General features: G+C 39.5%; 1 protein-coding gene across 3 annotated transcripts in view; it reads left to right on the top strand.

Moving 5' to 3' along the window:
- Positions 1-14,200, top strand: part of Gria3 (glutamate ionotropic receptor AMPA type subunit 3) — a 321,623-nt gene that overhangs the window by 219,602 nt on the left and 87,821 nt on the right. For all 3 annotated transcript variants that reach the window (XM_004653930.2, XM_045140971.1, XM_004653929.2), the window contains exon 11: positions 12,004-12,380. In XM_004653930.2, coding sequence (XP_004653987.1) covers positions 12,004-12,380 — 377 coding nt within the window. The remainder of the gene's footprint in view (positions 1-12,003; positions 12,381-14,200) is intronic.

The following is a 14,200-nucleotide window of genomic DNA, read 5'->3' on the forward strand; positions in this document are numbered from 1 at the left end:
ATCATTATTACCTTAATCCTCACATGACTTGGAGGAAGTTCTCATTATTAACCTCATGCTACATGTATGAGAATTGAGGCTAGGAAGTGAAATAACATCCCAAAGCATATATCCTATAGTGACCATTTGAGTTGTCCTGGCTGCTGTAAGAAAATAGTTTAGACCAGTAAAATAACAAAACACAGATGTTTATTTCTAACCCATGTGGAGGCTGGGAAGTTCAAGATCAAAGCAGACTTCATTGTTTGATGATAGTGGACTCTGACTAATAGAATACACCTGCTTACTGTGTCTTCACATGACCAAATGGGGAGTTGGTCTCCAGAGCTCCTTATATAATGACATTAGGCCCACTTATAAGAACTGCCCCATGACTTATAACCTCCTAAGTATCCTACTTCCAGATAGCATCACCTTGGAGATTAGAATGTTGACATTTCTAAGTTGGGCACAAACATTCTGGTAACAGGCACAGTGATCTTAACCCGGATATTTAACTATGAAGTCAGTGTGCAGTTAATCATCATGCTATACAATACAATAGCCAAAGCGTTGTTGTAAGCACATCCCATACCGAATGATAGATTAAATTTATTATAAAGGTACTTAATACCCTAGCTGTTCTGGAAAGTAGATTTTGCAGTCACAGTAACATGGTGAGAAATTTATGGGGGCCATTTTACTGGCCCAAGTTATATGATCTGATCTATTCCATGAGTTTTACCAGCTCATCAAAACTGAATAGCCAGAGCTCTGTGTTGTCACAAAAAATCCCGTCATACTCCATGAAGAAACCAGTGCCCTCCTAGCATAGTGATAGGGAGTAAAACACAATTCTTGGCATTGTTCACATGAAGAACATGTTTCTCACTAGGTTTTGGTTTTGCCTCTGCCACGTCCTCTCTGCTGCACTGAGTTCATCTCTGTACATCCTTTTCTCTTTGCACTTCATCTACGCATGAGTGGGGTAACTTGAGAATTGCAGAACCCCTTCTTTGTTCAGTAATTGAGATCTCATCTCTACAATTTGGGAAAGGAAAATTTTCTGTAGCAACTTTTCCATCTTTTCACTCCTGCTTTTTCTATTAAAAACAAAAGCAGGGCTGGAGAGATGGCTTAGCGGTTAAGCACTTGCCTGTGAAGCCTAAGGACCCCGGTTCGAGGCTCGGTTCCCCAGGTCCCACGTTAGCCAGATGCACAAGGGGGCGCACGCGTCTGGAGTTCGTTTGCAGAGGCTGGAAGCCCTGGCGCGCCCATTCTCTCTCCCTCCCTCTATCTGTCTTTCTCTCTGTGTCTGTCGCTCTCAAAAAAATAAATAAAAAAAAAATTAAAAAAAAAAAAAGCAATAGCCGGGGAGGAAAAGGATTATCCTCTTCCTTTTCTGATCTAGAACAAGTCTCTGATGTTTGCGGGCCATATAGCACATAGTGATTCCAGAGGAAGGACAATAAACCAAGCCATTAGAGTAGACTGTCAGAATCCACTTTCCTCTAAAACCTGGGGCTATAAAACCTAGGCTATCATATCATGCTCAGAGTTGCTAGTTATTGGGGAGAGGGATCTTGTCAGCTAAGTGTATCCTCATCTTCATGTAGAAGCTGGAATCATTTGGCATTGGGAAGTGTTCAGTTTCTCTATGATAGAAATGGAGAACAAACCCACAGTCTTGCATTTCTGACAGACCTGACCTCTTGTAGTCTACAAAATGCTTAGAAAAAGAAGGGACGAGCTGGGTGAGGTGGTGAACGCCTTTAATCCAGCCCCTGGGATGCAGAGGTAGGTGGATTACCGTGAGTTCAAGGCCTCTGTGAGACTACATAGGGAATTCCAGGTCAGCCTGGGCCAGAGTGAGACCCTACCTCGGAAAACCAAAAAAAAAAAAGAAAGGGAAGAAAACCTTAATGAGTTATCAGACTGCCTGATTAGAAAAAAAAAAAAGCTGAGGGGGTGTGGAGAATAGGAAAGCATTTCTTGAAGTGAACATGAAAACTCCACAGCTAGGCACTGTTTTATCTTTACAGTGTTGCCTTTTCTATGTAAAACAGATCAGAGCAGGAGACAAATTAAGAAAGGCAGAAATGAAGAAAGCTTTGCCAATGAGATTTCTGTATACGCCATGAAGTCCTAAGAAAAAGTCAAAATGAATTAAATTTGTTAAAGAATAAAAAAGTCAATCAGCCTCTTTTCAGATGTAAATGCTTTTTTTCTCTAAAGAAATTCAAATCAAAGTTGATGTTGGGGCACCTTGTATCTCTAAGAAGGCTATTTTTAAAACAAATGTCAGTAGGATACAATGTGCCCCGTTATGTAAGCCCTTCAGAACATTATGGACTTGAAACCATCCACCTGCTTTTAGCAGTTTTGATTTTGAGCTAGATGTCTGCAACACTACCACAGGATAATTGTTCTAGCTCAAAAAGCTTACACACCACCAGTTTTTATTGCTCCCAACTAGCAATGTATGAAGAGGGCATTTTCAAAGAGCATTTTTAAGCTACTGGCACCCCTAAATATCATTTAACTTAGTTGTTCACTCATTTTACAAATTACTAGGAGCCCCAGTCAAGACTGCATATTAAAACTGAGCATTGGGAAAATCAGAAAACTGAAGCCTGATAGGAGGACAAGAGTGATAAGAATGGAGGTGGAAAGATTTTGAAAAGGTGATAAAATCACACAATTTGCCAACTAAGGTCTCATGCCTACTGGTCAAGTACTCTGTGTATTGGGTCAGTGTATACTGACTCAGGTCACTAAGCTTATCAACTCATGAGAAACTTGATGTTATTTCAATCTGATATGATGACACTCCTGCCTGGCTTCAGGGGGCTTACATTCTTTTTTGATTATAAGCTTTTTCACCCAAAATACTCATTTTCTAGGAAAAATTAATACAAATTCCCAGTTATCACTTGAACATTTTTAAATATAATGTAAACAGCTATGAGGGTCTGTCCTTAGAGAGGACGTTCTACCTCATAGGATGGATCAAAATATATCATGTACATGGATGAAAATTGTCAATAGAAAAGTTAAAAAAAAAAGAAATGGGCTAGGAAGAGCCCTAATTAAGAAGAAGGCACCTCCCAAAAAGGGAGCCACAATGTTCCTTGTGTTCTTAACATTTAGAACCAAGAATATGAGCAGGTTGGGTTACTTTGCATAAGGCCTGGAGAGTTATTTATCCAGATTGGTTCCTTTGACTTTGGAGACAGAAGAAAGCTTGGCAATGGAGACAGTTGGCATATGGTTGATTCCAGGTCATGTCCCAGACTCCCTCACACTCCCTGGACAAATGGCAATTCAACAGACATTTAGTTGCCTATAAGAAAGTACCTTTTAGATTGCCAGTATCCTAAGACATAGTCATTTTCCATTAAGAAAGGCAGGAAGTCAATCTGTCCTCCCAGCTAAAAGGCAAAGAAGCCAGGGTCCAGTAACAGATGCCATCTATTCTATTCTTCAGGTGGTTACACTTGGCTCTGGCAGAAAGGGCTGATAAATTTGTAAAAGTTCCTCTCTTGCAAAGGTGCATATAAACTCCAGGAAGGAGCATTAACAATACACAGAAGTCTGCCATTCTTAGCAGAGGAGAAAGGAAAATATTTCCAACCAAATATAGTGTCACAGGACCTACATCCAGCTCCAAGGGTGCCTCCTTATCTTCACTATGTCTTTAACTCTCTTGACTCCCTGAGGACAAGGAGTCCAAATCAATACCCCCAGATGGGGACATCTGTTCTGGATAAAGAAATGAGGAGATCCCGTTGTGAGACTGCTTGTTGTTACACAGATTTAAATAGGCCTCCTCCCTTCCTCCAGATTTTGACAATGGCAGACAGTAAATACCCCATAGAGTATAGTCAATAAAGCTGTTAAAGTCCTGTTCCCCAACACCCAGACATATATATACCTGTTGTCTAGCTTGATTCTGCCCCACTCCTTTTCCCATCATATTTAAACTTTTTAAAGGAAATGCCTGACAAAGGCCAGTGGAATTTTATGCTTGATGCAAGGAGAAGGGGTCAGGCCATGCCTTCTTTTTTCTCTTAGATAGCATTTAATACTTTCTCCATTCTATATCTACTCCCTCCCTCTGCATTCTCCGTTGCCTTTAAAAGTGCTTGTAGGGCTGGAGGGATGGCTTAGCAGTTAAAGTGTTTGCCTGCAAAGCCAAAGGACCCAGGTTCACTTCCCCAGGACCTATGTTAGCCAGATGCACAAGGGGACACACAATTCTGGAGTTCGTTTGCAGTGGCTGGAGGCCCTGGTACACCCATTCCCTCCCTCCCTCCCTCCCTCCCTCCCTCTCTCTCTCTCTCTGTCTCTCTCTCTCTCGCCCTCCCTCCCTCCCTCCCTCCCTCCCCCTCCTTTTTTCACTGCCAAATAAATAAATAAATAATTTTTTTTTAAAAAAGAAACTGCTTGTAAAGCAGTGGCTCACAAGTTCTTGCTTATACACAGTCTCCAAATGAGCTACAAATTTTCTATCAGAATATCAGATGAAAATACTTTAAGATATAACCAGCCTTCCAGCCCTAAGAATTTATAAAATTACAGTCAAACCAAAGGGTCATCTCTGCTTAAAACCTGTCAGATGCTCAAGTGTCCATCCCTGTGCCTATGAGTTTGTCAGGTTTAGGTTTTATGAAATTTACAACTTTGGCCACCCACTTCTGGAAAGGATTATAAACCCCCTCAAGCTAAATCTCCTCCAGTAATGCAGTCACTCTGGGTTTACCATTGGCAAGTGGAAAAAAAAAATCAAACCTAATTTAGTGTGTTTACTGAGCCCACACAGCCATTCTTAAGCTGCTTGATGAAAATCCTTTAAGTAGTCAAGATACGAGTCAAAACGCTAGCAAACTCTAATCCTGAGCTCTTACCATTTGCTGGTTTTGTCTGTCACTTGGAGAACCCTCATACCATGTACTTACCTACCTAGGGTTCTTAAGATGACTTACCAACTGTTATAATGAGCACAGGCTGAGGCTTGATGATAAAAGGCTGCTGGAGTGGTTCGGGACACCACAAGAGAAATCTACCCATAATTCTTCACGCTTGCCCCAGACACAACAGACTTCCTTTAAAAGCAATGATCAAGAGAGGAATTCCATTTGGGGAGTTGCCGGTATTTTAGTTTTTCATCAGTATTGGTATGTTAAATCTTTAATTTCCCTTGAAAGTGAACTTCCTCATCTGTAGGCTATGGCCATTCCATGAGAGCTAAATGAATTGTTTGGACACTTGTTAGGTGTCTGCTTCTCCCCATTTCTATGAATAACAGAGGTGATTGTTTTAGACGCAGTAAGTAGGCAGGTATTACACTTTGGTATAATTAGCCATCACTACTCTATTTTATAATATGGGTGACACATAGGAGTGGGAGAGGGAAAAGGGCTTCCACTGTGCTGGCTCTGAGCTAATGTGCCAGGTCTGCTACTTCGGTCTCTCACCAAGTATTCAAGAGCTGGGAAGAGTGGGGGGGGGGGTGCTGTCTTCTAGCCATCTCACTGTCCTTGAGGATCCATCAGTAGCTCTTCCCTTCTATTGATTGAGCCTTTTTTTTCTGTCCAGATGCTTCCTTTGTGTTTGTCCCATCTGTGTCTTTATCAAGGGTGCTTTAGGACCTAAATGGGAAATTCTCATTTTGCATCCAGATTCCCATCAATGGAATTTAATTGAGCACAGATTTGACATCATCTCCATTGAGACAGAATCTTCCAAAAAATAAGCACTCACCTTCTTTGAAAAAGCTTCTAGGATCCCACCACTTGGGGGATTGAAACTGTAGAACTGCCACAAGTTTGAAGCCAACCTGGGCTACATAGTCAGATTAAGGATAGCCTGAGATTCATAGTAAAATACTGTCTCAAAAAGAAATGAAATGAGAGAAAGGAAAGGAAAGGAAAGCAAAGCAAAGCTCCCTGAAAAGAAACTACAGAAAAGTAGAAATTCCAGGCTGGAGGAAGAGTCAAGTACCTGAGGGCAAAAGAACCTTCTTCTTCTCTTTTGTGATTTCAAAAGTACTTTAAACTCAGCATGGTCTCCTTTGGAAACCTGTTCTTTGTTTAAATGTCCCTAGGAATCAGACAGTAAGAAGCCAGTGTTTAGTGGTACTTGGCATGTGTTCCATGTTGCAATTACTGAAAGTTTTTTGTTTGTTTGTTTTTGTTTTTACTTCCATTCAAAGTAGATCAAGAGACTTAATGTCCTGTCCTATCTATACCTTCTTGAAAAGAGACCAATTCCCATACATTCAGACCAAAGTAATTTTTTCACACAAATATTCTTTGTGCCTTCTAAGACCAAAAAAAAAAAAAATTGTCAATTTCTTCTTGAACTATCAAGATTTACAAGATTAAAAAAAAACAGCTAAATTAAGTAATTAAATTCAAATGATATCAAATGGGAAATGATACTAGATGGGTATTTGCATGCTCTGAGCAGGAGGCAGAGACATGTTGGCAGGGAGAGGAGGTGCTTTTATCTATGAATTCTCTTAGCATGACAAAACTCTTTCGAGCCAATTCAAGCTCTCTCTGCCAAAAATACCCTGCTGGCTTTCTGGCCAATTCCATTCTTCTCAGCAGCCTTTGTTCCTCTAACCAGGTCTAGCCCTTGGCCAAAGGACAAAAAAGGTAAAATTTGTCTTTGGATCCCATCTAGTCATCAATAAGGAATTGAAGATTCAGGAGTCAGGCACAATGAGATGAGAAGTCTGAAGCATACCTGATAATGCTGAAGAGAGAAAACTAAAGGACAGACTCTTAGAGGATATTTCAAACACAAACCTTCATTGATTTCCTCATAATCCAGGGACCATAAATAGATTTGAGGAGTACAAACTACACCTTGGTTGAGAGAGCAGGCTAGGAAGAAAACTCAAAAAAGGATTATTCATAGAGGCAGAAAGAGGACCAGTAGTCTTTAGTATCACAGAGCAGTGAAGGTCAGTGAAGATAAAGCGCCAAAGGCCAAAGTTGGTCATATGAGCAATTGATGTCTGAGAGAAGGTCTTTGAATCTGGTAATCAAGGATATAGTTCAAGAAATAAGTTCTTTAAACTGGAAAAAAAAAATAAGCTAGTGAAGGAGAAACAGGAGTAAGATAGCTTTATACAGGCAGTTAGGGACAGAAGTCCAAAGAGGAAACAAGGAGATGCTATTCTGCCTACAGTGGCAAAACTAAAACTTGCCTCTGAGCTTGCCTCATCCAAGATGGCTGCCAACCACAGTTCTCAGCAGGAACTTTCTGCTTCTTCCTCAGCTAGGCCTCTCTGCATCAGCCCCCTGAGTCTACACACCAGTCAGGTATTGGCCCCTCCTGTCATCCCCCTCCAACTGTCAGAGTCCACAATTAAATCAGGATTTGGGCCCCTTGAGTACAGGAATCAGTCAGGTCTCTCACACACTTAAGTCTGATGGCTAGACTCACCCTAACTGGATGTCTGATTCATATAAAGGAGGTTAATCATGTGGGCAAGCCCTCTCTTCCTCCTTCCTGTGATCTCACCGGAATTTGTGTATTAAGTATGACTCTTCTTCCCAGCCTGGCTGGAAAGGGGGGAGCACTTCATTTTTCCTAGGTGTTTTCCTGCTTGCCTTCTATATGAGTCTGCTTTGAAGTGCTTTCTCACTTTGCTTACATGTATTAGTTTTCATTGACCTGTAAGTCCTTCTATATATAAATTTTTTTTTGAAGGTGGGGGAGAGAGAGAGAAAGAATTGGCATGCCAGGGCCTCAGCCACTGCAATTGAAGGCCAGACATTTGCGCCACCTAGTGTACATTTGCAACTTTGTGCTTGCCTCAACTTTGTGCATCTGGCTTACATGGCATCTGGAGAGTCCAACATGGGTCCTTAGGTTTCTCAGGCAAGCACCTTAACTACCAAGCCATCTCTCCAGACCCTTCTCTATTTCTTAATCTTCTCTACTCTTTTATATGAAGAGGCTCTTTTGTTTCTTATGCCTTACCTTCTACATGTTTGTGCCTCCTTCAGAGTCTTTTCACCCTTGGAGATTGCTCTGTAATGGACATTCCCTCTGTCTCCTCTCTCCCTTTCCAGCTGGGCAAGTAGGAGAATTCTCTGGCTTGAATCTTTCAGTTGGCCTCCTCCCTGGATCATAGTTCCCACTACAATAAACCTCATAATTAACAATTTCTCCTAAATAAACTTAATAATTCACAATTTACCATTCTCATAGTCTGTTTTCTTAATTCATTGTTAAAAGGGACAAGAACACAAAGATAAGGGTTCATAGGCCTGGGGGTCCCCTAAACCCCAAAATCTGCACCATTATTAGTTAGATCATGATGATATAAGGAAAAAGTTGTGTTGCAATTCAGATATGATAAAGATGTATTTTCAAGAACATTAATGGTAATAGGGAAAGGTGTAATGTGATTAGGAAGGTATAAGGACCAAAAGTAGGAGTGATTTTTACATATTAGTAAACAAAACTGCCTATAATTTTAGTTGAATAGGATAAATAAGTGGTTTCCAATGTCATGTAGCACTAATATTGCAGTTACCTTCTTATTGCTGAGACAAATACCAGAAGCACCTGATGGGAGGAAAGGATTTATTTTGGCTTGCAGTCTTTAGGGGAAATTCCATGATGGCAGAAGAAAGGGTAGCATAAGAAGAGGCTGGAAATCACCTCTGCCACAGCAGATAGAAACAGCAGTATGAGAGTGTGCCAAACTAACACTGGCAAGACAGAACTAGTAATCCTAAACCATCAAGATCCACCCCCAGCAACACACCTCCTCCATCAAGGCTCCACCTCCCAAATTGCCATCAGCTGAGGATCAAGCATTCAGAATGCATGAGTTTGTGGGGAATACCTAATAAAAATAACCATAACTAAGATCACTGGATGGTCATCTAAGTTTCTCATTCCATACGTCAGAGCTATGGCCTGACAAATAGTATTACATACTAATTAGTATATCTAAGTTTTCAGGTGAATATTTTCCTTCTAGTACAAGGGACCACACTTTGAGAACAACTAAGATAGATTAATGGAAAATGAAAAATTTAAAATATACAAGAGACACTAGAAGGAGCTAGGTATTTTTTTCTGGTTTTTTTTTTTAATTTTATTTATTAGTTTTCTTTCCATCAAATACAGGCAGTTTGGTACCATTGTTTAGGCTCATCTATGATCTCCCCCCTGCCATTAGACCCTCCTTGTTGATGTAAATGGGTCGTGCATTGTGGAGTTAGTCCCCAGTTATTGGTATGCTAAATGTCTCTGCAAATCATGACCCAACATGTGACTCTGACATTCTTTCTGCCCCCTCTTCCACAAAATTTCCCTGAGCCATGTTGGGTTCATTTTTGGTCTGCTTCAGTGCTGAGGTGTTGGGGGCCTCTGAGGCTCTGGCTCTCTGATTTGGTAGGAGTTGATTTTTCTCTGTGTTGGTCTCCTTCCCCTTTGTGCTGGTATCCGGTTCACAGGAAAACAGCACCCTTGCTTGTTTCACCACTTGTCCTTAGTTTCAGTTGGGCCCCTTTTGAGGTATGTTGGGGCAGGAGCTAGGTATTTAAAAGACATAAGAATATGAGATTTATGGACTACATAGATTAAACCTCAGACTGTCTTTTTTGAGATAGAAATTCACAGAATGATTGGATGAAGATGTGGCAATAGGCTGAGAAGGAGAGGAGAGGTACTAAGATCAAATGGCTCATATAAGATGGTTTCCATCTTCTAATAGAGAGGCAAGATCATATTCGGAGGTATTAGGACTGGTAAGGATTAGAAACAGAAAAATGTGGGATAACCATCATTCTCAGGTTTAGAAAATAATCTACTTTAAGGCTGTAGATAATGTTCAATTTTTTTTTAATATTTTTTGTTCATTTTTTATTTATTTATTTGAGAGTGACAGACAGAGAGAAAGACAGATAGAGGGAGAGAGAGAGAATGGGCGAGCCAGGGCTTCTAGCCTCTGCAAACGAACTCCAGACGCATGAACCCCCTTGTGCATCTGGCTAACGTGGGACCTGGGGAACCGAGCCTCGAACCGGGGTCCTTAGGCTTCACAGGCAAGCACTTAACCACTAAGCCATCTCTCCAGCCCTAATGTTTAATTTTTAAAAGTTGGATTTGAGATGGTGTTAATCCATCAACTAGATTTGATCAGTAGGATTTTGGTTTCAATAAACACATGCTCTCTGCTACTTCCACTAGAATGTCAAGGACACCTCCATGCAGGTATTTATTGTGTCTATATTGTCAGCTTCACTCATGGGTTCATTGCTGGCATCTAGAAAAGCACTTGGAACAGAATAAGTATTCAAATGTCCCCTGGAATAAACTTAAGGGTTGGCTGAGTTGATGGTTGCACATAACAGTAGTATGTAGTTGCTGGGGAGATAGCTCAGTTGGTAAAGCAGTTGCTGCACAAACAGGAAACTTGAATTGAGATGCTCCTGGAGTTCAGTGAAAGACTCTGTCTCAATAAACAGAGGAGACAGTGACTGAGACACATACCAGTGTTTTACCTCTGACCTCCACATGCACACGCACACACACATACACACGTGCACATGCACCCCTACACACATATGAACACATGTATACATACACACCATACACATACATGCAAAAAAGCATTATGTAATAAACATATACAAGTAGCTATGGAGAACAGTACTCTAGTTGGGAAAGTGGATATGAATCTGAGTACAGTACCTTGGTGCTTTAGTTTCCAAGGTTTCTATGAGAATTAAATACAGTGGTGTGTATAAAGTGCTTAGCATAGTGCCTCACACAGAGCAAGTGTCCACTGAATGTGAGCTAGCTGTGCATTTTCTGTATTTCCCCTTAACTAAGTAGTATTTCTCAACAAGTTTCAGTTGCCACGTGTAATTATAGGCTGTAAAAATTCATTTCCTTGAAATTATTGTCTAGCTTAGACTTCATCATTCTTCTCCTTCCTCTCTCAAGGTAGGGATATTGAAACATAACTATATTTAACATAGAAAAAATATCAAAGTTGATGTTTTACAACATTTCTGATATACTATCCTTAAGCCTGCCCATAGTCACAAGGATTTTTCTACATGTACATTTACAACCTAGCTCTAGACTAAAACATACTAACAGTATAAAGAAACAATTGTGAAAAACAAAAGAAATAAGTGGAGAAATTCTTAGTGCTTTGTTTTCCCGGGATTAATTTTGAAAAACATGGCATGTCTTTGCCTGAGTTAATTATGCAGTGCACTGCTGACATTCATCTTATTGATCTGATACATATAAGCACTATGATGATATTCATCTCTTGAAACTGTAGCTTACTTGATAAATTAATATACATTCTAATACTTGTTTTATTCTTGTTATTGCACATGGAGAATTGTTATTTATTTTCATATGTTACAATCAATAATTAAAACTTTTTGAGGTATTTACTTTTTATTTAGTCTAGAATCTGTTGTAATAATAGGTGCAAAACAGGAAGACTGAGTTTAGTTTCAAAACCAGCTATATTATAATATACATTCTCTCAAAAATGATATGAAAACATATGACAGGAAGTAGTCAAGAATTAAATTGAATACCATAGCCCTGTGTCAGACTGGTGGAAAAGAAGTAAATATATGCTCTATAGAAGTTTCCAAGCAAATGAGAGAGATAAGACATAAGAGCCTGAAAATTAAAATAATAAAATAAGGATATGATAAAAGGGAGCACAAGTAGAGTTGTAAGGTAGCCAAAAGAGATTAGAGAAAATCAGAGTCAGGTGCCCTAAGCCACTGTGTCTCAGAAGATAAAAAAACCAATGCCCTTTCCTTAATTTGCTATCAAGTTAAAGAATTTTAGAAGCTATTGCCTACTATTGCTTTTCTAATCTTAGCATTGACAAATCAACTGATTATGGTAATTGAAGATATTATATTTCTGCCCAAAAATGTAAGTACATTAAGTAGGCAAGGACTGATTACAATACTGTCTCTAAAAGTCATGCATGTATTTGTTTTTCAGAGAGCTGATATAGCAGTTGCTCCCCTCACTATAACATTGGTCCGTGAAGAAGTCATCGATTTTTCAAAGCCATTTATGAGCTTGGGCATCTCCATCATGATCAAGAAGCCTCAGAAATCAAAACCAGGCGTGTTCTCATTTCTGGATCCCTTGGCTTATGAAATCTGGATGTGCATTGTCTTTGCATACATAGGAGTCAGCGTCGTTCTCTTCCTTGTCAGCAGATTCAGCCCTTACGAATGGCACTTGGAAGACAACAATGAAGAACCTCGCGACCCACAAAGCCCTCCTGATCCTCCAAATGAATTTGGAATATTTAATAGCCTTTGGTTTTCCTTGGGTGCGTTTATGCAACAAGGATGTGACATTTCTCCAAGGTTTGTTTGCATGCAATGCAGAATGCCTGCTTGTATTTAATGGCCATACTCCATTCATGCACACCTAGCAGTCGCCCCATATCTCCTCCAGATTTCTTTCATTTACTATTTCATCCAATGTTGAATTATCATCAAGCCATTTTGTTTGCTTATTTCCATGATGTGAGTGTGTCATTGGTGTTGCTTTGAATGTTTTGCATGAGTTTTTGTGCTCATATGTTTGTGCCCAATGTGGTAAGCATTTGAACTCTGGAAAAAGGGAATACTATCAGCTAATATGAATAGGATTTGGATAAATCAAATTCTCAGTGTTGATCTGATCTTCCATGGTTTGCTCATTAATTGAGCTAATATATTTTCTCATTAGTCAATTCACTGAATCTAGAGAAAATATAAAAGATAAAGTACTTTAAGTTATCCCATCTTTCCATTTTAGGGTCTTCTGTTCTCCATTCAGTTCTTAGGATGCCTAGAACTAGCCAAAGATTTTCTCAAGTTTCCTATCCAAAGACATACAACTTCTCAATGACAAAGGAGCAGGAAATCCATTTAAAAACTTGTAACAGAGTTTCTTCAAAGTAGACAACTTGCATTTCAAGAGACATCATCAATAAAATTTAAAAATCAAGCCATAGATTAGGAGAAATATCAACACCTCATCTATCTGATAAGAAAAATTGTATGTTGCATGATACTGGAGAGATGGTTGAGAAGTTAAGCCACTTGCCTGCAAGGCCTAATGACCTGGGTTTGATTCCCTAGTATCCATGTAAAGCCAGATGCACAAGGGGGCACACACATCTGGAGTTCATTTGCAGTGGCTGAAGGCCCTGACATGCCCATTCTCTCTGTCTCTCTTCTCTCTCTATCTCTCTCTGCCTACAAATAAATAAAAATTTTTAAAGCCAGGCATGGCTCTGCATGCCTGTATCCCCAACACGGATGGAGCAGAGAAAGGAGGATAGCTGGAGGCTTTAGTGAGCCTCGGGTTTAGAGACTCTGTCTCATGTAAATTAGGCAGAAGCACAACAGACATCTTCCTCTGGCGGCTGCATATGTATTGACAGGATGTATGCATCTATACACACATACACATACATGCCAATAATAATGATGGTGGTGGTAGTGGTGATGGCAGTTGATCTATTGCAACTCAATAAAAAGAAACCTCAATTTTTAAATAGAAATAAGATTTGAGTAGGAATTCCCCAAATGGAGATGTGGAAATGACTAATAAGCAGATAAAAATATGCTCAATTATTAGTCATCAGGGAAATGTAAACTAAAGCCATAAGACATCTTTAAATTTCTCTAGAATGGCTACAGTTAAAAGACAGACAATACCAAGTGCTCATAAGGATGCAGAACATGTCACTGTCATCCATTTTAGGAGTAGGAATGCAAAGTGCTGTGACCACATTGGAAAATACTAGTCTAGTAGTTTCCTACTACTTTGTAATAACTAAATTAATACATATGCATAAAATATGATACAATTATTGGGCACAGTTATTTGCCCAAAAGTAAGTAAAACATACCCACACAGACTTAGGTGTGAATTTCCACAGAAGCTTTAATTGTAATAGTCAAAACTTAGAAAGAACCCATATCTTTATCATCTAGTGAATGGATCAACAAAATGTGGCATGTCTATACAATGGAATACTAATCACCAAAATAGAACAGATCACTGACACATGCTAACAACCGGTTGAATCTTGAAAACGTTATGCAAAGTGAAACAATCTCCACACAAAAAGTCAAGTCATTTTCCTCAATGAAGATAAATAACATTTGAATGCAATATTGAGAAAAACAAA

Source organism: Jaculus jaculus, chromosome X, assembly GCF_020740685.1.
Source record: "Jaculus jaculus isolate mJacJac1 chromosome X, mJacJac1.mat.Y.cur, whole genome shotgun sequence".
Classification (NCBI taxonomy): Eukaryota; Metazoa; Chordata; class Mammalia; order Rodentia; family Dipodidae; genus Jaculus; species Jaculus jaculus.